This window comes from Crocodylus siamensis, chromosome 11, assembly GCF_052110815.1.
Source record: "Crocodylus siamensis isolate JL-2025a chromosome 11, ASM5211081v1, whole genome shotgun sequence".
Taxonomy (NCBI): domain Eukaryota; kingdom Metazoa; phylum Chordata; order Crocodylia; family Crocodylidae; genus Crocodylus; species Crocodylus siamensis.
Window position 1 is genome coordinate 61,830,852 of NC_143405.1, and position 24,918 is coordinate 61,855,769.

Genomic DNA, 24,918 nt, shown 5'->3' on the forward strand with positions numbered 1-24,918 from the left:
TTAGGTTAATTTTTGTGTCATTCACATTTGATTCAGTATTATATCTTGTTAAGGTATAGTTCCTTCTCAGATGCTATGGAGGCTGGGTTTTCTGTTTATTCAGTGAATTATATTTTTCCTTTAAAAAAAATAAAATGTGATTTTAGTTTTATCACTGCGTATTTGTAAGAGGAGCACACTTAGGTATCAATAGTAAAAGTGAGACAGGGACTTCCTAAAGAGCATTGAAGACTTTGTCAAGGGTGCTCTTTATCTTACACCTGCATTAACATGTATAAAATGAACCCTGACACACTTCTTCTAAGATAAGTGTTCTCAAGGCAGATTTTTGTGTCACAAAATAATTGTGGACAAAAGTCTCCCTTAGATAGGTAATTTCCATTAGCAGAAACAAAGTACCAAATCTGATTACTAAACATTACATATTTAAAGCAACTAAAATGAGTCTGAAGGTATACTTAGTGATAATTATGATATCTGTGCTCTTTGCTAATTTTCAATTTAGTTTGAGATAGAAATGGATGGTACACAAGAATACACGGCCCAGCTTCTGGCCTCGGTTACAGCTGTGCAGGCAGTGTTCATTTCTGTAAGTTTAGAACCGTACATTAAATACTTCTGTTTGCCTATATCTTGGACTTTGTACTTTAGTATGCCTTGAAAAGGGGAAAAGAAGAAAGAAGGCAAAACGGGGAAAAAAAGGAAGAGGCCTAAATGCATAAGCAGAATATTATTTTCAAACACAGACAACCTCCACTTCTTTTAAAGTGATTAGTAAGTTTCGGTGGCAGCTACGAGGGCATAAAAGTTTGCGTTTTCTCAGAAAGCAAATCCTCGCCACCTTTGAAAAGTAGGCCTCTTTAAGGTTTTTCCAGATGGACACTAAAAACACTAGCCCATTTTGAAAATGTAGGCCTTACATGATTTCTAAACCAAACATCTTCAAACATTGTGATTCTGGGTGCCCCTTACTGAGGACTAACTGAAGATATGAAAACAGAGCAAAAGAAAAAATGAAAGCAAAACAAATAAACAAAAAAACATGCAAGAATTTGCCACATATTGCAGTTTATTTTTTTTTGCTTCCTGCTTTGCTGAATCAAATGTATTTGAACAGATTTTCTTTTTTTTAAGTTAATGGATAAGTTCAGTTCATAGCTAACTCTTGGCACCAGCGTAGTTGCTCATCTGGATTGAAGCTAATGTTAGATCAGGAATAAATTTGACTTTGTGTCTCTTCTGATCTCCATAGAATATACATTATGCTTCAAAATCGAACAAAGGCAGTTTGGTTACATTTTCACTTGTTTTTAATATGTAATGCTCAGTAATCAGATTTGGTACTTTGTTTCTGCTAATGGAAATTACACTGATTTGCTAGATATGGTAAATCTTAATTTCTGTTGCAACAGAATATTCGGAGTGATAGAAATGATCAAATTACTTAGAAAAATGTTAATAGCCATGACATGGACCTGATCTTGTCGCTCTTACTCGTGTGTGTCAATAGTTCCAATCACAATCGGGTTTTCAGGAACCTTTAGTTCTCTATCTGTTCATGTAATTGCTTGCATAACAAGATAGTTCCTTGGAGATGTCAACCAACAATTGCCAACTGTGCTTTCCTGGCCTACAATGAGAAGGAAGTGACATTGCAATACTTTACCGTCGTCTCTGGGGCCAGAGAGCAGAAGTTTGCTCTGGGTCTTTGCTGGACCCTTCAGTTTCCTTTTTGTGTCTCTCCTTATCTTTCCTTTCATTAGGCCTGGGCAGTTGAAGGCTTTGTGAAATGCTTATTGCATGGAGCACACATCACTAATTTGGATGGCCAAGGTCAGTGCTTAAGATGTCTTGTTCTCTCCATCAACACCTCTTCTTTACTTCTGGCTAGCGCTTTTCTCTAGAGCGCTGACGTACAGGGCTATGAAACATCTCTCGTTCCTCAGGGAAATTACTTTATTTCACAAGATGGTTCAGGTTCATCACACTCTGACTTTTTTTCTCTCTGAGCTGCCACCTCTCCTGTGCCCCCCTTGCTGTTTTTCTGGGTTACAGATACATAGAAAATGTTATGTCCCTAAGGACAGTGGTCCTTATTCTTTGTTCTGCTCTTGCTCCGGTTTAGCCTTTTTAGCCTGGGAGGGTGGAGCTTTTCATTTGCCACGCAGGCTATTAATCCTCAAAACTCTAGGGTTTTGTTTTTAACTGTGTAGTAATCCATTTCTCTTCAAATACAATTCCCTGTATTGAAAACCAGGAATCTGTTGATTCTTCAGTGTTGCTTCAGGCTGCAACTAAGGAGCTAACCTCAATTTAATTCCTGCTGCTTAAAAGTTCCTTAGGCAGATGCAGGCTGAAGCTTGCAAGTGTCATCTGCGTTAATATTAGAAAAACCGTTTAGTGTTTGTATCGTTGTCTCAAGAAAACAACTTGATTGTGGATGTTCAGTTTCAGATGAGTGGTAATGAAGTAGAAGAAAATTATCGTGCACATTATCCCATTTCATTTCTCATTTATCCAATAAAATTGGCTTTAAAACTCGAGTCCTAGAGGCTGCGTACCCGATTTACTTTGAAGAAAAATCTCTCTGTCACTACTTAACCAAGACAACTCTGTGTCCTCACCAACTATAATATTGCCTCTCATTATATTTTCGTAACTATAGGAATTTCAGATAAAAAAATAGGTAAAATGTTTTAAATTTCTTTGCATTCAAGTGAAAATTGACATCTTGGTTTTTTTTAAATGTCATTTTGGGGGCAGTTGTTTTAATCCAAGTCGTAAAACACCCTGTGTGCTAATCGGACTACAGTTGAGAAATGCATTATTTTGTACTTGCAGAATTTTGAGCAGTTACTACTTAGATGACATTTGAGGTGCCCCTGCATCCTTTCTTCGTACAACAGGAGATAACTCTGGTGACCCATATCTGTTGGCAAATATGGTCTTAACTCTCTCTCTCTCTCATGTCCGGTTGACTGAAGTAGACCTGCAGCAACATGATATTGCAGGTCTATTCTGTTTTATAGATCCAACATATCTATGATGTTTTAGATGAGAGAGAGAGAGATTAGGGGAAGATTTCCTTGCTGCTTATATCATCTCAGGAAGAACCCCACACCACATTCAAGACTCTCCAATACGGACCACACGTGTGGTAGGTGCCGAAGGGACCATCATTCAAGAATTGGGCTCTATAGCCACACTTGCAGAAGTTCAATGAGCTGATGTATCACTTGTCACGAATCTATTGTCTTACAGGACAGACATGCCTGTGGACATTGCATAAGGATTTCATCTATAGTTGAGATGCAAGATGATGCTATATGCAGCAGGGTAGATAGAATTCAAATGCATGGAAATGTAAATAAGTTTTTAAAATAAACATACTTCAATATCCACCTGGTAGCGTATTAGTTAATAAGACACCTAATTCCTTTCAGACATCCCAGAAGTGGCCGTCAGGAAGGATTTGAAGATGTCCCCTACTAATTAGCAAAATCAGAACCACTTTATGTGTGATTATTTAGAAACCACTGCCTTCGTTGAGACCTCCAATTTTCAAGTAGAAATTGTATGATTTCTTTTAGTTCAAATAGCTGTCATTCCTGGGTGACTTTACAAATTCATCTTTAAAAGCAAAAGGGACAAACTTGAAGTCATGAGGTGTACTTTTCTGAAGTGGTATTCTGCTAACTGGTGCTGCTTGATGTTTTGTCTTCGCCTTACGGTGTTTCTGTGCAATGTCATTCTGCATCTTGATTCCTGTCAAACTTCACTAATGTAACATGTCAACACTTTCCACACACTGTGTCATGTTGGCCTCACTGCAGGTTGTTGAAAATTGAAATAAATGTTGGTGTGAAATAAATATACAGCAGGAATATCGAGAAGAGGAAAGGAACACAGCTGACCACGGAAATCTCTTCTCTGCTTATCGTATGCACCTCGAGTATCAAATACTTCTCCAAGGAAAATTTTTCCAGATTCAGGGCTCATTTTCATACAGGTCCAGCAGTGTAGTCTACCCAATGCAACATCCAAAATATGTCACAGTGATTAAACTGAACTGTACAAAAATGCAGAATGCTTCTTCAGAGATTTGTAATAACCATGGAATAGAGATGGATCCTGGTATCCTCTGAGCAATTTTCAAAGAGCCGATGCTTCTTCTTTTGTATTGGTAGGTAAAAAGACCTACTGGGATCGGTAGTCACTAGCACCCTTCTGTAGCAGGTGGAGACTTGTGTTTTGGAACCGCTGGAGGAGAGTTTTGTAGTAGCTTCAGCTCTGCCCAGTATATTGGTGATTTATAAAATAGCTTCCAACTGATGTTCACCCCACAGGAAAATCCATATTTAGTACTCCTAGGGGCTTAATGTAGTTCAGATAATAAAAATAAGTTCCACTTCAAATAGATTTCTAAGAAAATGTTGGTCTTTGTGTTCATAAATAGTGCTGAAAGGCGAGTTCGTACCGGGTGAAATGAAACATGGGCAGTAATAAAAGACTCCGTTCTTTTGTTGAGATATTCAAATGTTTGTATCAATTATTAAACCCAGGTTTAAACATCACTGATATTTATTTGATCCTTTTAGCAGGACCAAAGAGTAAACAACTGTAGGGCCCATCCTACACTGGAGATAGAAAGAGACTGAATTGGGAAGGGTCTGCATATTTGTCCCACAAGGGATACATCTTCTCTGTCGTCAAACTAATTGACCTACCGTACCTCTCAGCTTCCACACTCGGCAAGAGCAGAGGTAGAGGCAACAAGAAAGGAATTGGCTGGTTCTTTGAGAAGAGAGAATGAGGCACTCTTACCCAGCCCTCTGAGGAACCGGTATTTGAGTTTAAAGTGAATGTAATCGATATTTTATTTGAGATATAGAGATAAGATATGTGTGTGTGTGTGTGTGTGTGTGTATATGCGCATATAGATGTGTGTGTGTATCACCTCTGCAGGATGATGCTTTGGGGGAAGTGAATGCTTCTGTGCTCGCTAACATTCCCTCGGTACAGCGCCATTTGCCTTCCTTACACCCTTCAACCTCTTGAATGCCCACTGGTCTGGTATAAATTGTTTTACTTCATTCACAGAGGAAACATGCTAAAGGCATGTAGAATCTGTAGCTTACATACTAGCCTGAGTGTTTCATATCCACTTTATATACAGTATGTGTGGGGTTTATGGAAGAGCTTTTTTCTGTTTGCCTCCCAAACACTTGCAATTATTTTCAACATCTGTCATGCTGGGAACAGAAAGTGCCGGATTGACAGAAGTGTACAACTGTGTCAATATTTTACTACAGTTGAGTTGGTTTATTCTACGGGAGCTGTCTTTTCCCCACCAAATGTTGTCTGTTGAATCTCTCCTTTGGACTGTGCCTTTTTGTGGCTATAAAAGGCTGATGCACTTTTGCGTTGCATAGGGAAAAACATAGCTCGAGGTGTTTTCAAAGTCACCCCTGCTTTGGAGGGAAGGCACACAGGGTGTCATTTGGGTATATTCCTGCTTTTGAAGCACTATTTGAAAGCTGTAGGACTGAATGTCATGCATCTCACCAACCCACTGCAAATATTAGAATTATTTATTTGTAACATATTCTGCAAGAGATGTTTTTGCATGTTAGATCGCATCAGTCGAAGGAATGGTCTCGTCTGTCATTTAAATGATAAATGTTCAAGCAAGAAAAAGGGCTCATGGATTATTTTTAACATGCATGTTAACATTCAGAGCCCTGCAGTTTTGAATAGACTCTCCTCTTGCTTTGTACACTTAGGTTGTATTAGCATTAACAGACATTAAAGGCATTTATAGATGTGCTCAGGGGGGAGAGGGTACGCTTTAATTAGCATCACTCCACTCCAAGAGCCATACTAATTAAAGCGTCCAGTGTGTCACCTGTATCAGCATGCTCACACTGAAATGGCAACGGGGGTGCTTTAACTAAAGCTCAGTGAACTCCTGCACCGCCATAGTTAAAGCACCCCTGCTGCCCCGTTGTGACACTGGAGTCTGCTGGGGCACGGTAATTGCCGTGCTTCTCCAGACTCTGTTAATCAAGTCTGTTGCAACGCGCTGTAATTACAGCACGTTGGAGCAGCCTCCACGCACGTGTATAGGACCCCTAAAAGCATTAACTTAATTGAACATTACTTTTTTTAATCAAATAGGAAAACCAAAAATGTGACGGAACTTTTAACAAAATCAGCACAAAAAAAATGGAGGGGGGAATTAAAATAAGATCACTGTACTTGTAGTATTTATAGTCAGTAAAAAACTGTTATACTTGAAACTTTAAATCTGCTTATTTTATAAGTGAGTAGCTTCTTTACTCTGATATTTCTCTAAGTCGGGAGTTTAAGCTGGGTGGGCGCAAATGTTGCTGGTGGTTAAGGAGAAGAAATCAGCCACGTGAATGTGAATTTTGAAAGGTTGTTAAAGATTTTCTGTTCCCTGGCTTACCCTGGATATAGACTTGAAATGTCTTCTCACTAAAGATAAAATTGACAAAATTGCATCCTTGGGAGTTGACAAAATTGTAGTTTATGGTATTTTTGAATACAAGAAATCCTATGCGACAAATTTACAAATAAACATACTTGAGAGAGGAGTTCAGTTCCCTGTGCCAAAAAAATAATGTCCTATTTGCTGGGCTATAATATGTTTATGGAGTTTTTTAAAGTTTTGTTTAGCAAAATCTGATGTCAGTCTTGTCCCCAAGATATGGTCAGGTGATAAACACTGTTTATATTCTTATAAATGAGTGGGTATATGCACGAGTGGATAATCTGTTTAATTTTGGCATTTCTAAGTGGTGTTACCAGGCTAATGATCTGCATTCTTGGTTCCTAATTTCCAAAGGAGAGGATAAGGACCACGTAGCACCTCTGCTTTGTTTCCAATAGCAGAAAATGCCCTTCATGGGGTCCCCATGACTGCAGCCTAGGATTCCCTTGGTCATTGATATATTTATCTTTTGGACATCCCCGTGAATCAGAGAAGTTTATTTATCCCATTTTTTTCAGATGGGAACTTAGTTATAGAGTGCCCAAGGCTACACAAGGAAGTGTGTAACAGAGATGGGAAGAGGTCCACCCTATCCCTCAAGGTACTATACTAGCATTTCTCTGTTTGATTGACAATTCAATTCTACGTATACACGTTACCAAGTCAAGACAGTGAATCCCCTATAGCACAGTTTGCTCAAGAGCATAACCATATGGACTGACTCCCACAAAGTTCTGTATAGGAGAATCCTCAGAGCAGTGTGAAGTCTCCCTGCAGGACAAGGCCCTTAAATAATTAAGCAGTTAAATTTTTTTGACTAGGGCTGTGATTAACCATTTCACCCTGAGGCCAGCAGGCGTAGGAAGTGTATGAATGGAGAAACATTAAGAAAGTGACGGCAACTTAGCTAGATGTGTAGGGACACGGCTGAAGTTTAATTTCCTCCATGTCATTGAAACCATATGCACTTTTTTTTTAGTTCACAAAGATTAGAAAATTACTTTTAATTCTTACTTATCAGGCACCATATGGCTATGCTATAATTTGGCCTTCCCATGGAGCTTCATGTGCGTATGGAAAATAAAATTAATTGGATATCACACCCTGAAATCTATTATTAAGTTAATAAAGCTAACAGCTTGTGGGGTGTCCTCATACACAGCATGATGCAATTGTATATAATAACAAGCAACTATTTATAACTACATGAGAAAATTGAGAGAGCAAAGAGAGGTCAGGAGATAACAGAGACAGGGTTGAAGCGGGGCATGATGGTGTTTGAGAGTGCTTGGAGTTAAACACGCAGCATGTATTATTGCGAAAACAATTGTGGTCAGTGTTTGATTCACTAAACAAGATTTCCTGTTAGTTTCAGAAATTGAAGTCTTTATAAGTCCTTGATTTCCTCATTCTAGGCCAAGAGAAACCAGCTTCACCAACGTATTATAATATGCAAGTGTTGGGGGCTGATAGCCACGTTGGGACCTAGGATTGTATGAAGTTTAATAGCCAAATCTGACCTCTTTGTTTTTCATCTGAATCTCTTCCAAACATTTAAACAATCCCTGTATGAGTCCATAAAATGTGGATTTTTTTTTTCTTCTTTATTTTGCATCCCATAACAAGAAGGGATTTAAGATTTTAAATGATGCCTGCTTTGTAAAGAGAGAACATAAAAGTTTTGACTGTAAAGTGTAATGGGGAACTAATGTGGTATTTAAAGAGTGATGATCAAAGACAGAGGACTTCAAAATCATTGTGCTGTGAAGAGTGTAGGGAGGCTGGTACTTCAGCCTCTACCCAGCCTACCTTTGGTGAGTCTGAAAATTGCTAGCACAGCTGATGATTTCAAGAAATGGTTCTCTCTTAAATACACAGCTCAGTATGGAAACCTGTGTGCTTTTAATACCTCTCGTACCTTCTAAGAAAGAGTGCTAACTTTCTCATTCTGACATTTTTCACACAGTATATGAGAAGGATCAGAGTCAGTTCCCTGTAAAAATGAAAATTTGGATTAATCCACTGAACAGGCACAACACTGGCAACTGGAGATCAAGCCCAGCCGCATTCCCACACCTGAATGTTGTCCGAAGCGAGGAAGGAGGAAGGTTGAATTGCAGCATGCCTCGTATCTAATATTTACTTCCTACCATTGTTTCCCCACTATTATCTCCAGCGCTGAAAGCAGTGTTTGGGTTCTTGCATGTTGTCATGTCAAGTTCTCGTAGATCACAAAGGAGACGCCTAATTACAGGGCACACTGTATGACTGCAGCTGAAGGAGCACAAATAATACTCTGTGCTCTGTGGCCAGCGGGTATTGGGAGAACCAGAGAAAAATATCCATCACATTTATTAAAGGTTTGAGTGCCATTAGAAAGTATACCTGGGTTTTTTAATAAAGCATGGCATTTTAAATGCAAGTGCATAGGTTAAAATTTGAATTTGACAGTCCTTTTTGGCAAATTTTACATATTCTGATTAAGGACAGCACTTCAGGCTCTTACCTTTTTGGGAATTTAAGAATGTGCTTAAGAGTTGTTTTTAATATGGTGGCTTTTTTGAACTGTAGCCTTATGTAAAGACTATACTGGTGTGAAGAGGCAGCAGCTATCGTGTACATCTTCGACATGCACGTGACCTCAAGTGTAGTTAGGATGGGGAAAATGGATCTTCTCTTTTGAAGATGCCCGTTGTTACAGATTGCTGAAAATGAACAAAGATAGTGCAGAGGAAGAAGTGTAATAGAAAAGAAAAACGGAAGAGAAGCAAATGCATAGAGGGCTCATAAATAGTTCTGTTAGCTTTCTAACCTGTACTTGAAAGACTAATGTCTTTCTTCTTCTATGTGTGACTTCTTTGAATGTCTGGCATATGCTACATGAGAGGTGATAGGGGCTGGTGAAGCAGGTCAATGCTGCTCTGGCCACGTGCATTTGATGCATAGGATTGTCTAAAAGCTTTGTTCTTAGCTCTGAACGTATTGTCATCAACATTATCATGATTAATGAGCTGTCCCTTTTTATGGAACAGCAAAGTCTTAAATGGCATACTATATCCATTGAATTAAATACTGAATAATAAAGACCAGCAGATCCCTGCACCAAATGTCTTTTCTGAGCTGTTTGCTGCTATTATTTTAGCCATGACTTCTATTTTCTGTGTTACAAAAGTAAACAAAAGCAAGCGCAGGATGATCGAGCATCCGCTGCTTTATTACTAGCTCTTAGTTTATTATTGGTACTAGCTTATATTAAATTATAAAACAGCAGTGCATGCTGCAGATGAAACTTCATCTCCTTACAGTAGTTAATATTTACCAGTTGCCTTAGGGGCAAAATATTTCTTTTTTGTACTGCTTAATACAGTAGTTTTGTATTAAATGAAAAGCTAGATACCATGAAAACCAACATCAGTAATCCCAGAAAGGTTTTCAGCAAACGGTGCAATAAGATATATTCAGAAACAAATATGCTCACAACTGTGGTTGCAGCATTTCTGTATTTAATTAATACATTATTTTTTATCTACATTAATTTTTATCTCTCTCACTGTCCTTTACATGTAGCAAGCTCTTTATGTAGTAGGGTTTCTAGGTCCATTTTCTGAGTGGACGCAGTCTATCTAGGTTTTTGGTGGCGCTGGAAGTGAATACCGGGCATTGACCAGAAATCTCAGATTAGTCTCTACTAGACTAAAAAGAGACATCATAAACAAGCCTCATCAGATTTTTCATCTTCACTTTTATTCCCCATTTTATTTCTACTCTTTGGCCCTCGTATAACTGGTCAGCAGATTGCCTGAGCATCCCTGATATCTGACTTTCCCATCCTCAAGATAGGATTTAAATACTTCATAGGCTTCATTCAGGCCTTCTGCACAATTGGAGATTACAGTCTAGTTTTCCACCGATTCATGCTGAGCATCGGTTGTCTAATAGGTAAAGCAAGCACTCCTAAGCAACGCAAGTTTTATTGAACCTAGCGTTTATCGTTATCAGGGTATTTCTAGTATTCCTGGTTCTCTAAATAGGAAATATTGCAATAAACTTAAGTACAGTGGGTGGTAAATAGCCACATCTTAATAAAGCCCATTTTACTTCCTTTAGTGTGTATTTTTATTTTGTTGTTATTTTTTCCTGCTTGAGACTCGTAAACACTTTACATGCTGTGGCTGCTTGGTTGCCTCTCTTCCATTACAGGTGGCAAGCTTTTGTTTGTTTTTTCTTTGGTTATAATTTTTTCCATATGCAAGAATTGATTTTGGGGAGATCTAAAGAGCAAGGCCCTGAACTACTTTTGCAGTATATGATTCTTAAGTCAACCAAGGGCATTCCTTCTTTTATGTCTGTAGTGAGGGCACAAACATCAAACTTTGCCCCTCAGACGTTCATCTGTTCAGATGATGACTGACTTCAGAGTGAATCCAGCTTCATCTGCATAGTTTCAAACTTAGTCTCCACCTTCGGCTCTATTGGAGCCAAGTCAAGTTTGCACATAGAGACCATTTTAAAGACTTTGTGTTTCCAGGAAAATGACCCAGCCCAGTGGAACAATCCTGACCGAATCCCAGAGGACACCTAGCGAAGAGCACTCTTCAAAGGACTGGAAGATGAGTTCAGAGATATAGCTACAACTGTACATTAATCCTCACCTTTGTATTGCATGAAATCAGGCTCTCATAAAACATTTCCAGTACCACTTGTTTGAACCAGGTCAGAAATATTACTAGGATGGCTTTTGTTCGATATTTCTGCTGTTTGTCCTGGGATACCCCACACTGAGACAGAGAGATATAGGGTTCCTATATGCACTTGTCTTTTATACAGCTCTGTTAGGGAATATCAGCCTGGATGAGAGAGCACTTGTTCACATGACTGTTTCCTACCAACAGCAGCTTTTGTTTAAAAAAAAAAAATCTTTTGCTCACTCATCCAAACCAGACTTTTTGTTCCATTCTTATTTTCTTAGCAGTGGTTTCTTCCTGCAGTTTTTGCCAGTGTCTAGTACCTGTGACTTGTGGGTTCATAAACCCACACTGTGGATTGGCCTCTAAGCTTAAAGAAAAACTCTTTATGAAGCATTCAAAGCTCCAATTTAGCAAAGTATTTAAATATACGTTTAAAGCCCAGTGGGGTTTTAGTGCATGCTTACAGTTAAGTGCCTTCTTGAGTTGTATGTACTGAATTCTGCTCATTTTTGGCGGAAGGAAACAGGCGTTTCTTTCTTTTTTTTAAGGCAGCATAGTTAAACTGACTTAAATTTTAACAATTCTTTTTAATTGTGAGGAGGAAATCAGCAGTTTAAGCTCAGTACCACAAGTGTTGAATAATAGTCTTCATGCAGTGAAAGCTAAGTATCTTTCTCTTCCATGCAAGGTGAGGGTAGAGAGAGGGTTGCCAGGAAAAGTGGTTAGGAAATTAGGGTTAAATCAGGAGTGGCATGCTGCATGTTATAGGCAAAAATTTCCTAATTACTGGAGTGGGTTGGTAGCCTCCTTTTCTTTTTTGGTATGTGATTTTTCTGAGTAGTTTCTCATACTTTCTGTGTTTTGCATATTATCATTTGTCTTTTCTGAAGCCTGTTTATGCCTAAGAATGAATTATGCACAAACCCATATTAAAGTCCCTAGTTGTTGAGTTTTTACATGAGGTACAAATTCCCCAGCAGCAGCACTACAGTTCAGTAATGTATAAAAGAGGCAGAATCAGTCCAAAAAGAGACTTTTTCTAGCTCCAGCATTCTGCATATCATCACAAAGAATGAAATTTTGAAAACCAGCCAGGAAAACAGGTGTGCATATTGTTGCAGCTAGGGGCAAGAGTGATGTTTGTTCTTAATGACTGTTTGACTTCAGCAGTACAGATTGCATAAATCCTATTCTCTGAACTGTATTATAATGAATGCTGCTATGATATTTAGGTAGGATTTTTAGGACACACTTGAGCTGCCCTACTCCACAACTGTTTTCTCATTAGAACAAAACTCTATATAACAACAACAAAAAAAGTCTCGTATTTTGGTGATGACAACGATGTTTTGAGAACTGCAAAATGCAGTACAGAGAGAGCTGGCAATCTACACACCTTAAGATATGTTCCAGTTTCCAGCTCCTTCTCAGAAGTTGAAAAAAGGCATGATTAGCACCATTGCCTGCCGAAAATCTGCTAAGAGCACCTTAACAAACGGTCCGTGGCTGGTTTTTATTATGTTTGACTCAGAGCAGATATAAAAAAAACTGTCTCCTGACTATTTAACTGACGAGCTAATATATTCTACCTGTATAAGGGAAACAGGCATGCTCCAAATGTACATTTGCAAAGTAGATGAACAGAGGCAGAATGAATTTTATAACCATGGGAGATGCTGGTTTAACATCTGCAGTTTGAGTGTCCTGAGACATTGTGGCTCTCGGTGCATACGCATGGCCTAGGTCTGAGATGGATACTTGTTGTTTAGTGTTAGTTTATGATGGAGATGCACAATTAATATGAGCAATTAAAGGTGTTCACTGATAGTCAAAAACAGAGGTTCTAGGGTGACTATCTTTTTTCATCATCAAGGTTGCCAAAGGGGGAAATTTCGATGCCAGTTCTGTGTTTATAATCAGATCTTTTTCAGTCTTAAGGGTGTCCTCATGTGGCTGAAACAGAGGATGTAATAAAGGAAGAAAACCAGAGTGCATGAATCAGCTGAACAGCAGAAATAACATTACTGGGAAAAATGTCTCCCTTTCTCATTAGTGCATCATTTTTATTAGCATATTTGGTAAGAGACACAAATAACTTGAATGCATCTTGTTGTGCATACAAAGACCCTTTAGTAAAAACTCAAAATGAGGACATTTGGCCTAGTAATGATGGTCAGTAATATCTCCCATATTTTAGGTCAGAATAGCATACTGTGGAGCAAGAGGAATTGTCTCGAAGATAGCCTTAAGATATATTAAGATGAGCAATAATACCATACAATGAGAAGTGGCCAGTGCAGTCAGGGTTAGCATAACCTTTCAATTTAATTCCATTTAAATTTACAGTCCTGCAGGGCCTGCCAGGTTGACAGCACTAGACACTGAGCTTGTCTATTTATCCTAGAGCAGATGCAAAAGGAGAACTGGCAGAGCAAGCTTTCCCGCACTGCACCATCGATGTGCTTCAGCACAGTTCCTCAGGGACCTCTTTCAGGCATGAAAAAAGCTCCTTTTTCATATCTTCCAATCCATGTCCCTTCTGTCACAAGGGTGACAGGTAGTGCCACTTCATTTGTGCAATCCATCTACTCATTATACATTAAAAGCTACCTTTAAAGAAAATGAAGGTGGCAAAGTCAAGCAGTCAAAAATTAGAGAATGCCAGAATTAATATGGCCTGTGCAGCCTTAATTCAACACTGTTGATCATGTGCATTCTTTAATTACATGATCACTTGTTTTTTTTCCCTCAGTGCCCTGGCCTCCAGGTAAAAAGGAGGTGCATAGAAGAATGGGTGGCTGTGTGTATATAATAATTCAGCGTCGATGCTCATGGATCAAGTGACGACACGTTTATTATAAAAAACTGGGGTAGTTAAAATGCAAGCCTGGCTACTTGATTGCTTATTTTGAGAAGATTTAAGAGTACAGTGTTAAGGGTGAGCCTTAACTTTGTTGATTTTTATCTGGCTTTAAAAAAAATTTATTACTGGTGAAGTGTGTCGTAATGGTTATGAAAGTAATTAATAACATCAGTGACAGGTTCAGGAATCTGGCTAATCTATCATTATAGATTTTAATGAGGCTTCTAATCTAGTAATAAATATACAATATATTCCAGGGTATGGAGTTATAAAAAGGATGATTGATCTGACTTAAATTCAAAGACTGGGGGAATGAAGCATGTGAAAAGATGGCTTCCTTTGGGAATGTGGGAGAGTGGTAAGAGGGGAAGGGTGGGAGGAGTGGAAGAGGGAGAGTTTCAATTAAAAAATATATATATTTAACAGCTCCTATTTCACATCAGTTTGTTTACCTGGTAATATGTGGGGGTGTTGCTTGAACCAGTTGCATCCCTTTTAATGCTAAGAACAAGGGGAGTTAAGAAGGTTGTAGGCAGTGTAACCTCTTAGGAAACATATAACCTTTAGCATGCATACAGAAAGGTCCATGTTTGTGTGCAAAGGTGACACGAACTGTATTGCTTATGAATTCTGTTCTGAGATTTCAGGACCAGCTGCCTGTGGGTTTCTAACCCCCCATGACCTGTCCTGACCTAGGTGTCAGAAGTCCTCAGCAGGAGTGAGGAGGCTGAAGCAGGGAGAGATGCAGATGTTTGTTGTTTCACCTACCATTTACCTTTCTTGGGCTCTTGAAAGTAAGGAGTAGTTGCTTTTTAGAAATCCCTCTGCAAAATCCTGTGTCTGTTTGCTCTGGCTGTCCTGAGTCCCTGAAGCACAGGAGCTCTGACAAAGGGAGTGTTTAACAGACTAACATCTTTGTTGGTCAGCACAGTGTAAGGCACCTGGATTTATAGGACACATCCAGACAAGCATGTATTTGCGTTTCCTGGGGGCCAAACAGCAGTGACACAGTTGTGCCACTGCTACGTGTCCCTGGAGAACACCCATGCGTGCATGCTCTGGTGCATGGCAAGTTGCCCCAGGTGGGGTAGTGGAGGCTGGGGCCAGCAGCTTTACCTGGGGTCCTGAGGGCCTCCCAGGGCTCCAGCTGCAGGGAGCCTGGCCGACCGGTGGAGTGTGCTCCAGCTGGCCATGCTCCAGTTTCAGGCAGCACACGCTGCAGCCACATCACCTTTTTTTAGCATGGGGTTATACTTGACATCAGGATTTCAGACGGGACGATGGCACCACGTACTGCACGTGTGCACTCATCTGGATGCACCCATAGAGTCCTTCTTCCAGAGAAGGTACCAAGCAACCTAGGCACAGAAGCATGTCAGAGACAGCAAAGAAAGGAGGCTGTTCATAAAGCCTGCTTTGAGATAGGTAAGCTTAAAAGCAACGTGGACCCAAAAGTGCATAGACAAACACAACATCCTAGTGAACGTCCAGCTGGCAGAGCTTGACCCTGGGCTGCAAGACCCTTTTGAGACCCAGGTTGAGACTCTCCAGCAGTGTTTGACTGCTCCCTCCTATGTACGTGACACTGCCTGAGTTTTGCTCCTTCCCCACCCACCTCCTCCTCTTTAAAATCATTTGCATTACACTAAGGTTAAAGAGATTCAGGTGTCAGGCCCTACATCAGGAGCAAATATTAATTCTCAAGCTAAGTTAGTAGATTTGTTCCTGGCTCGCAGATGAGCTGAGATCTACAGGTAGCAGGTGGAATGTCACTCGGTGAATGAGAGGTAGGATGAGGATTTGAGAGGGAGACCCCATTGCCATACTCTATCAAATGATGACTTATTTATTAAAGGCCGAGTGAATTTCTTTGGTCCAAAACCATTCTTTGTTCTTACGTCAGACTTGGTACATGGGACTGTTGTTGTGAGACAGCAGCAGTCGCCTGTAATATGTGGTCCTTTCTGCATATGGTAGCTTTATTTTTATTTTTTGATCAACTGCAAATGTTAATGTACTTAAATGGGCCAGCATATCATTCTATCAACATTTAATGGAAAGATATTCACAGGTAATAAATTATCAAGTTGGGTAAGAAGAGAAACCACAGTTCTCAGTGTATTGTTTTGTGATCAAGAATCCAGTAGTTAAATATATACAGCAGTGGGTTGCGAACAAGCTGTTCACTTTTGCTGCAGGCAGTACCAGTGGACCAGAGTAATCATAGTTCCCCAAAGCAGGTCCAATTTTATTGATTCAAAATAGGCTTTCATTATAACACTGAGCCTATTGCAATCTCAGGGTGTCACAGCAATTTGTATTCACGATGCTAACAGAAAAGAAAGATGGATTGTAGAATACAGTGTAAAGAATGTTAGTTCCTGAGTCTTTCATTGCATTTTGTAGCTTAAATGTTGTCCATATAGGTTTAAATCTGCATGAGTATGTAGTAGTAATATGATAGAAATGCACTTTTTCTTCCCAGTTGAAATTGTAGGACACAACGCTTGACAATTTTGCCTAAGGAGGACTGCAGGCCTTGGCCTTCAACTTTATGTCTAAGAGAAATACAGTTAAAGAGACCTGGCATGGTTTTGTTGAAACACTTCAGTGAAAGTATCTGGAATTCATGTATCCTAACAGAAAAGTCAAACAAAATAGACCAGAAGTTGTGTTTTCCAGCAGTATAAGCAGAGAAATGAAAGAAACATAAGATCTAGCAAAGAGTGGTTCAAGTATTCTTCTTATAATTAATAAAAGTAATTCTACTGCTGGGATCCTCTCTTTATGCTGCAAAGCTGATATTTACAGCTAAAACCTATACACTTTTAACAAACAATCTGAAATGTTTTTTGAACTGAAAAACAATTAGGACAAAGATCAAACAATGGAATAGAAATTGATTGAGAAATGTTAATTAGCAAGTGAAGTGCTGATGGAAGGGTTTCGTTTTACTCTCTTATGCCACAGAACATTCCTGTTTCTACCAACGTGCCATACTCTGAATAGTGCCAAGCACAGATTGTATGTATAAACTTATAACTGCACAAAAGTTGTCTTTTACAATTGCTTGTAGCTTTGTTAAACCAGTTTTGATAGATGCTAAAGGAATAAATCCATGATAATTTTATTGTGTGAATATACATTTAATAGATTTCCATACAAATGTGATTAGAATCTGTGCTTTTTTCCAAGTTATCCTGAAAGTACAGTTAAATCATTTTATATATTTTGACTAAAATTACATTTCTTGTATGGGATAGTCTTTCCTAATGTAATCTGGGAATTCAAGCAGGAGATAACATAAAAACAAACAGAAATTTGTGTGAGCGTTTCCAGAAATCAGATCTTTAAATAAAATAGAAATGGTGACATTAGTAGTGATTCAACTTGGTAAATACTGAATGATCAAGCCTAGTTATTGTAAAATAAGATTTGGCTGGTTTACTTCATTTTCCAGAGCTTGGGCAAATAACTATTGAATTAAATAACTTCATGTCAGCTTCCCCCAGGGTAAGAAGAACCTGCTGTGCTGTGTTCTGCTGAGCTGGTATATTGATTAGTACTTCAGGTCTAACCTTTACATAGTTATGCTTACTTTTTTAGCCTGTGTATTTATGTCTCTGATCCTTGTCTTTCTGAAGGTATTGTATTGTCCTCACGTTCTTTTGCCAGATTATAAAAAAGATAGTCATTTAATTCAGCTTTCTTGCCTGATTTGTTACAGTCAAGTGAAAAGAATCAGGGTAGTGTGCAATGTGGAAGCTATGAATAAAATTGAGTTGGTAACCTAAAGACCTTTGGTACAAAGCATAATGATCACATGCATAATTGACAGCACTTATCACTCAGAATACAAAGCTTTCATTGTTGGGATGGTTAGTGAGTAAAACTAATCTAATTAAGTGCTTGTAGTGTCCATTAACAATGGCAAATTAGATGTTTTATCACAGCCGTCAATGTGATTTTAAGTTTTGCTACTGTCAGTTGGCAAGTGATTTATAGTTGAATTCATCTTAATAATTTGTATGCTTAGAAAACACTGATACAAAACTTTTTTGTTGCATTTAAATTTCCTTGTTATCTGCTGTGGAGTGGCATGAATAATAGGGAGCTGGGAATATGAATGTGTTCGAATGCATGAAGTATTGTAAAGGAGAGTGTTTTGAAGGCTCAGAATGATGTATATCAAACATTAGCAGATGGATAAGCATGTGGATGTATTTTATCCTGAGAAGCCTGAAAATCAGATATTCTTTAGCATGCTCTTTTATGGGCTGTGTGGAAAAAAGCAGGCTTCGATCTTAATATAAAAATGCAATCATTTTATTCCGTGGTATTTGTGCTGACAAGATTTGATTTTTGGTCCTCTAACCGAAGGAGGATAGGAGCCAAGTAGGTAGCAGGATGGCAGGGAGGGAAGTGGCATTTACATAGTCACTGGGTTTGTACTTCCATGGATCAGACTGATCCAAACACTCACGTAAGGGAACAGCAGAGATTGCAGTGGCCACTTCAGCCTGGGAAGTGATGGACCAGTGCACTATACCCAGTACACAGATATGGACTCCTCCATAGGCGCAAAGGTTACTAGCCTGGTTCGATATTTGCATGCCATCATATGTGTACAGAACCACTGAAAGAACATACCCTTCTGATGGAGAATAATGCTGGCTAAAGAAACTATGCAAATTGTGTATAAACTGTTTAATAAGGCATTTATTAGTAACCAAATTACTTGGTCAAAATACCCACATATTTAGTTAGCTTGTGGGTAGCTTGTGGTTATTCTTTTTCCTATTTTAGACATGAAAAAATAGGAAACAACCTTTTTTGGTTGAACTCTTGGTCATTTGGTTTTCCAATGTGCTCTAATGGCATTCTAGTTATTTTTTTAAGTAGATGAGTAGTTATTGTAAGTCAATAAATGGCATTAAATAGCACCACACCATATATTTGTTTTTCTGTTACAGAGGCAAGAGAAATTGTTCTAAAAGCTCAGATCCTGGCAGGAGGAAGAGGGAAAGGTGTTTTCAATAGTGGATTAAAAGGAGGAGTGCATCTAACTAAAGAGTAAGTCTAAAAATCAAAGGACCTGAATCCGATAATGTTGAGGCTGTTTACAGTGACTGTTTACCTAATGAATGAGTTCATAACTGGACTTCTTTCTTTTGTAGCCCTGCGGAGGTTGGTCAGCTGGCTAAGCAGATGATTGGGTACAACCTTGCAACAAAGCAAACTCCAAAGGATGGCGTTAAAGTTAAGAAGGTTAGATTATTTTCTCCCCTTAAAATTAGAAAAACACGAACAACTGTAAATTAATGCATTGTGATGTGGGCCACATACTTTGCCAGGTCTTTGAGTCCTGATCCCTGATTGATTACATTCCCTTCCATTGATAAAGGGCCATAGTGCTATTTTTGTTTCCCTTAAGTGTTTGTTCATGTCTAAGCCTGCTGAAGAGCAAGACAGCATAAACTCCTTTTGCTATATGTGATGAAGCAAATGTTCGCTAAATTCTAATGTGGTCTCATTAGCGGAAATGTACCTTTTGATAGGCTACTTTGAAAAGAGAAGTATTACACTTTCTTCTTGTGGGTAACTGCCTTTACATGTAGGGTGGTCGTGTCCTTAATTATTAGCTTAGGGATGAGCAACAAAGGGCAGCCTTTCAGACAGGGTTTTCTTAGGCTCTCTCCGTTCAGCTTAAACCCTGTAAGAAATTAAATGTAATATGTGGGCTGCAGTTGGAACAGTCTGACTTTCATCTCTTATTTTGCTTTGTTGAACAGAGATCCCCAGACAGGGTATATAATGAAGAGCCATGCTGTATATTTGATGCCAAGGGATAGGTTATTATGCAGACTTCTTTGGTATGAGCTGAACGGGTATGTCTGTGGGGGTGGGAGCTAGTTGCTAACATTTTCTTTGAACCTTAGCGTAAGCACAGAATGAGGATGCCTTGCTGGACAGGTGCTTCAGAGACCTTGCAGGAGATACCGTAGTGGCTCTTTGGTATCATTTCTGTTGTTAGACTAGCAAGTGGATCCCGATAGGCAGTTGTTTTGTGATAACAAAAAGAAGAAACAAAATTACCATGAACGCAGGGCTATCGGAGACCCTACTAATACACGCACACAAGACATTGCCCACCTTAAAACTGCTTGTAGAGTTGTATATAGTAAAATCTCTGCCAGTGCTTCAGTCTTATTTGTGCTTTGTGTTAGCTGCACTGTTTGAAATATGCCAGCAGCAGAAGCTTTGCCTTTTTGCCTGTCTGATTACAAGATTTGCATATTCATCTAAATGTTCAGTCCTAGAAAGCAGACGTCTAATTTTTTATCGGGAATTGATAGAAAATGAAAAGTGTGTTTTTTCAGAGTGGATTGTTTAAAAGAATGTGCGTTAAATGACTTTTGTGGAGGAAGCTGGACAGCGTGGCAGCATGGCACAGCTCTGCGGGCTGGGTTCATTCAGCCCATGGGCCAGAGCTGAGCAGCACTGTCATAAACTAAACCAAAAAAGGCTGGGTTTTTTTAGGATAACAGTAGTTATATCAGCAATTTTATTCCAAGTTAAGAGTAATCCACGTGGAGAGCTAGTTTGGTTTTTAAATATACCTGGTAAAATTCTCCTATACGGGCAAGCTCTTGTCCTCCTATTTTTTGGTTGGGTCACATTTACAAGCATTTCACTGTTCGTTGGTCTAAAAGTCCTTGAATGCACCAGCATCTTGGCTTATGTTGCTGGAAAGTATATCTCAGAATATAGCAACGAAATAAAAGCCACTAGAGAGAAAATTTGCAACATGGATTAGGAAAAAAATTGTAAACAGAGACACCTGCAAGCATATTTCTCAGGATCTGTTGAAAGCACAGCCCAGAGATAATTTCAAACACCTACGTACAGGTGATAGAAGTATACATGCAAAACCCATGTGAAAAAATGAGTGTTTCTGCCATCATCTGCACGAGCAGCTGTATGAGTTGAAAGGTTAGCAGGCAAATGTTTCAATGTCTACAGCTATGGCCACAGGAAGGAGGGAAGCTTGACGACCCTTTAAAAGTTAAGTTCTATAAATCAGACCTGTTTGAGGAAATGACAGTATTGTGCTGTTTCTATCTTTAACATCTCTCCTTAAAGAAATATCTGCAGTCAGAATAATTATGAAGTAGAAAATCACGCTTGTCCTAAGGAAAAAAAAAATAGAGTTGTTAAATGGAAAAAAGATGGCTCTCTCCACTTCTGTGCCTGCAAAAGCAGTTAAAACATGTCTGTACTGCTTAGGATTGTATTTCTTAAACAAACAGACCCCATAGCTCCTTTCCTGCTTGGCAGCTAGTTTGTGAGGTTACATTAAGTCTTCTTATGGCACCCTGAAATTTGGAGAGTCTTGTTATTGAAGGGCACCGGTCTTTTGCTTACCATGACAACTAGTTAGAATCCAATACCTCTGACTTCCTTTTAAGCAGTAAGAAAATTAAAATTTCAAACATGATTCAATGTCAAAGGTCCTTTGAGATTTTCTTGTGAAATTAGTTGATTTAGAGGCAGTTTAGACAGCTACATGTTAAATTAGGAAAATGTGGCGTTACTAGAGTGCCTCAAAAATACTCTGCCTCTGCCCTTCCTGGATATTTCTACACAAAGCAGCTGTGAAAAACAGGATAACACATATTCACAACTTGTCTCCTCTAATTCACTAACCATTTGCATATGTCCCTCATTAATACCAAATGGAAAGCCGCTCTGTCTGGTGTTCTTGGCTCATGAGCGTTCAGGTGGCTTTGCTTGGAGAACTCGAACGAGGTAGGATGAGGCCCTGTGGTTCTGGTATCATCTGACCGGTGCTTTTGCTCAACTCAGAACTCCAGCAACTGGCTCCAGTACTTGCGTAGACTGATGATATACTGGTGCAGGGTGTCCAAGAAAGCCAAACCCTATATACAGATAAAACCTAAACATGATGTACAGGTAAAACTAATCTGTGCCTGTTAAAGTAGCAAGAATAGCAAGCAGCTTATAGTGCCAGCTTGTAGACTTCCTTTAAAACATCCAGGAATAGGCATCCTTTAAAAAATACAGTAGTTCTGTATCGTTTGTTAGCAGCTTCCTTCATCCCTAGTTTTCTTTAGTCTGCTTTTGAACAGTGGCTTGTTTGAACTGCTCCTTTAGATCTCCCTATATTCTAGGAAGAAAGCAAGAGAGAGGAAAAGGAAGCGAGATTATTCTAAGGGTTGAAACTCCTTCCCAGTCATATCTCCATTAGCATCTTCCCTCCCTTCTGCCTAATCAACAGTGGCAAACTCTAATTTCTTATCTCTCTTTGTTTTTTGTTCTGTAAAGATGTACAGCCTGGCTTAAGGTAAGTGCATTCTTTCTCTCATGCTCATTAGCAGGACGGCACAGAGTTGAACTGGGTAAAACTATAAGGCATCTTCCTTATTTATATTCCTACTGTTATGAAAACCCAGAAACAGTTATTCAGTGGAATACATCCTCTCAGGCATGCAGAATGTCAGTACACTAGGAGTATTACAATTAATTTTATATTTTAAAAATCTGGGCCATTGGCTTGACTAAAACAGAATTCTGTCAGCCCTGAATTTGGCTGAATGTGATTTTTGCATGAAGTTATGGCTATGCCCTGCGTAACAATAATATACAAAGCTTTCACGGAAGACCACTCTTTAAGGCCATTGGTTTATAACCAATCAGAGCATCCAGTTGTTCTTCTTTGATACTTATTTATTACCCAACGAAAACTCAGTTCAAGTTTTCTGCGGTTTCCAGTGAAGGGGTTCGTTAGTCACCATCACCAGCTGACATGGCTGATCTTCACCTTATTGGCTGTCTCGGTGAATAAGCTTGCATGTGAAGCAGAGGAGAGTGAACCACACTATTTCCCCAAATGTGATTCTTTGGCTTCAGGGGCTTAGAGCCCCTGGCAAATGCACTGTAGGGAAGCACACTTTGATATCCTCTTTGCTGCACATGGCCTGATTTTAAACAGAAAACTGCAGCCCTGGAAGTAGAGCTGTATACCTACTGCTAGCACTGCATGTGATGAGAATGCAGTACTGCAGGAGATAATTTAAATGGCGTATTTACAGTAATTTGGTATCCTCATGCCAAGAGAGCTATGTTAGTGGGTCTCCGCAAGTACAAAAGGGCATCTAATCTCATCAGTTCCTGCTACTCCTCTTCATTAACAAATATGATGCGCAACAATCTGGATGGGCTGAGCCCAGTTATTCCTGTACCCTTACAGAAAGGGTGCTGTCTGTGGTGCTTTCATTGTTTCACACAGATGGGGGTTATAATTAAAATACAGGAGCAGTACTTCATTTTCAGTCACACTGCAAGTGAGAGCACACATGAATTTCAAGCGCACAGGTGTAGCATAAAGCCCCTGTTGGTACTCCATCAGCTAGGGACATGAAGGGGTTCCTTAGCTCACAGTGGTGCTGGGGAGCAAAAGGATGCTGATTTGGGGCAAGCAGGGAAGCAACAGCTCTGCAACTTGCTCTTCATCTGCTTCTAGCTTATTAGTGGCACGCAGTGCAGTGAGGCCCCAGAGAGGTATCCCAGTGTCTCTGTGGAAGGAATGTGAAAAGCTGTAGGGCTTTAGTGGAAAGATGTAGTAGCATGCATATTGCTAGTAGGAAATCTGTACAGGAGCCTTTGACCTAACAGCATAACGGCAAGGTAAGGTCTGGTATAAGGTCGTCCATAGGAGAGCATCTCCTGAGGAAGCAATACTGCCAATGAGGCCACCAGCTCTTCTGGGGTCAGTCGTCTTATGTCTTGCTGTATCCCAAGGCTCTATAGGGTTACGCTGCATCTTGCCACTGGTGCCCTATAACCTGTCACATGTATTTCATCCACGAAAGAATGAGAAGAGAGCGCCAGGATTTTCTGCATGATGTCACCAGCTATTTTCTTCCTTCTGCTTTGAGTTTCTTTCTAGGAAAGGAAAAATTGTTTCCCTAGTTTACTAAATGTTCTCATTAAAAATAACAATGCGTCTCTGATTTAGTTAGTCTATAAGGTGCAAATCTAATCTTTCTTCTAATGAAAATGGCCAAGGGAATCTCTGATTTTGAGACAGTGCGATGTAAGAAAAATGCTAAGAATCATGAAACACTGTCAGGCGAACCAAGTTGGTGGTACCTTTCAGGATAACAGGGTAGCAAGTATCAAAGTAATGACTTCAGGGCAGCATTTGGAATAATATCTACTAGCAGGTCACTGCAGAGTAACATGTTGTTTTTGACTTGTTCTAATTCATTAGAGCATTTTGCCTTTTAATATTTGCCTTGTATGATATTCAGCACTCCCAGATGCATCAACAGAAGAAGGATTATGATTGACTCGCTAGCCAATGGCCACCTGTTAAAAAGACTGACTTTTACCCCCTGCCCTCCATATCAATTTTTAGGTGATGGTTGCAGAAGCCCTGGATATTTCAAGGGAAACCTACTTTGCGATTTTGATGGACCGAGCCTGTAGTGGACCTGTTATGGTTGGCAGCCCACAGGGCGGTGTGGACATAGAAGAAGTGGCAGCTACCACTCCAGACCTTATTTTTAAGGTATTATGACTGCTGAGAAGTACTAACTTCTTAATCCTGACTTTTGCATTTAAGTATTTATAATGTCATTGTGGCTTAATAGAGAATAGATAAGCTATTCGAATGGGGAAATAATTGATGCAAACAAGTATAATTATGTAAAAATTGCGAAAATATTTAATGCACATTTTGAAATTATATAAACTTTGTGACATTACTGGGCAGTGACACCACTGCTTTGGAAAGTTTCCAGAAGATGTCATAAAAATTAACAGACTAA

At 39.3% G+C, this 24,918-nt stretch overlaps 1 protein-coding gene across 3 annotated transcripts in view; it reads left to right on the forward strand.

Moving 5' to 3' along the window:
- The window catches only part of SUCLG2 (succinate-CoA ligase GDP-forming subunit beta), a 164,608-nt gene that overhangs the window by 56,582 nt on the left and 83,108 nt on the right, over positions 1–24,918 (forward strand). For all 3 annotated transcript variants that reach the window (XM_090022437.1, XM_090022438.1, XM_090022439.1), the window contains exons 3-5: positions 19,039–19,138; positions 19,243–19,333; positions 24,507–24,659. In XM_090022437.1, the coding sequence (XP_089878563.1) occupies positions 19,039–19,138; positions 19,243–19,333; positions 24,507–24,659 (344 nt within the window). The remainder of the gene's footprint in view (positions 1–19,038; positions 19,139–19,242; positions 19,334–24,506; positions 24,660–24,918) is intronic.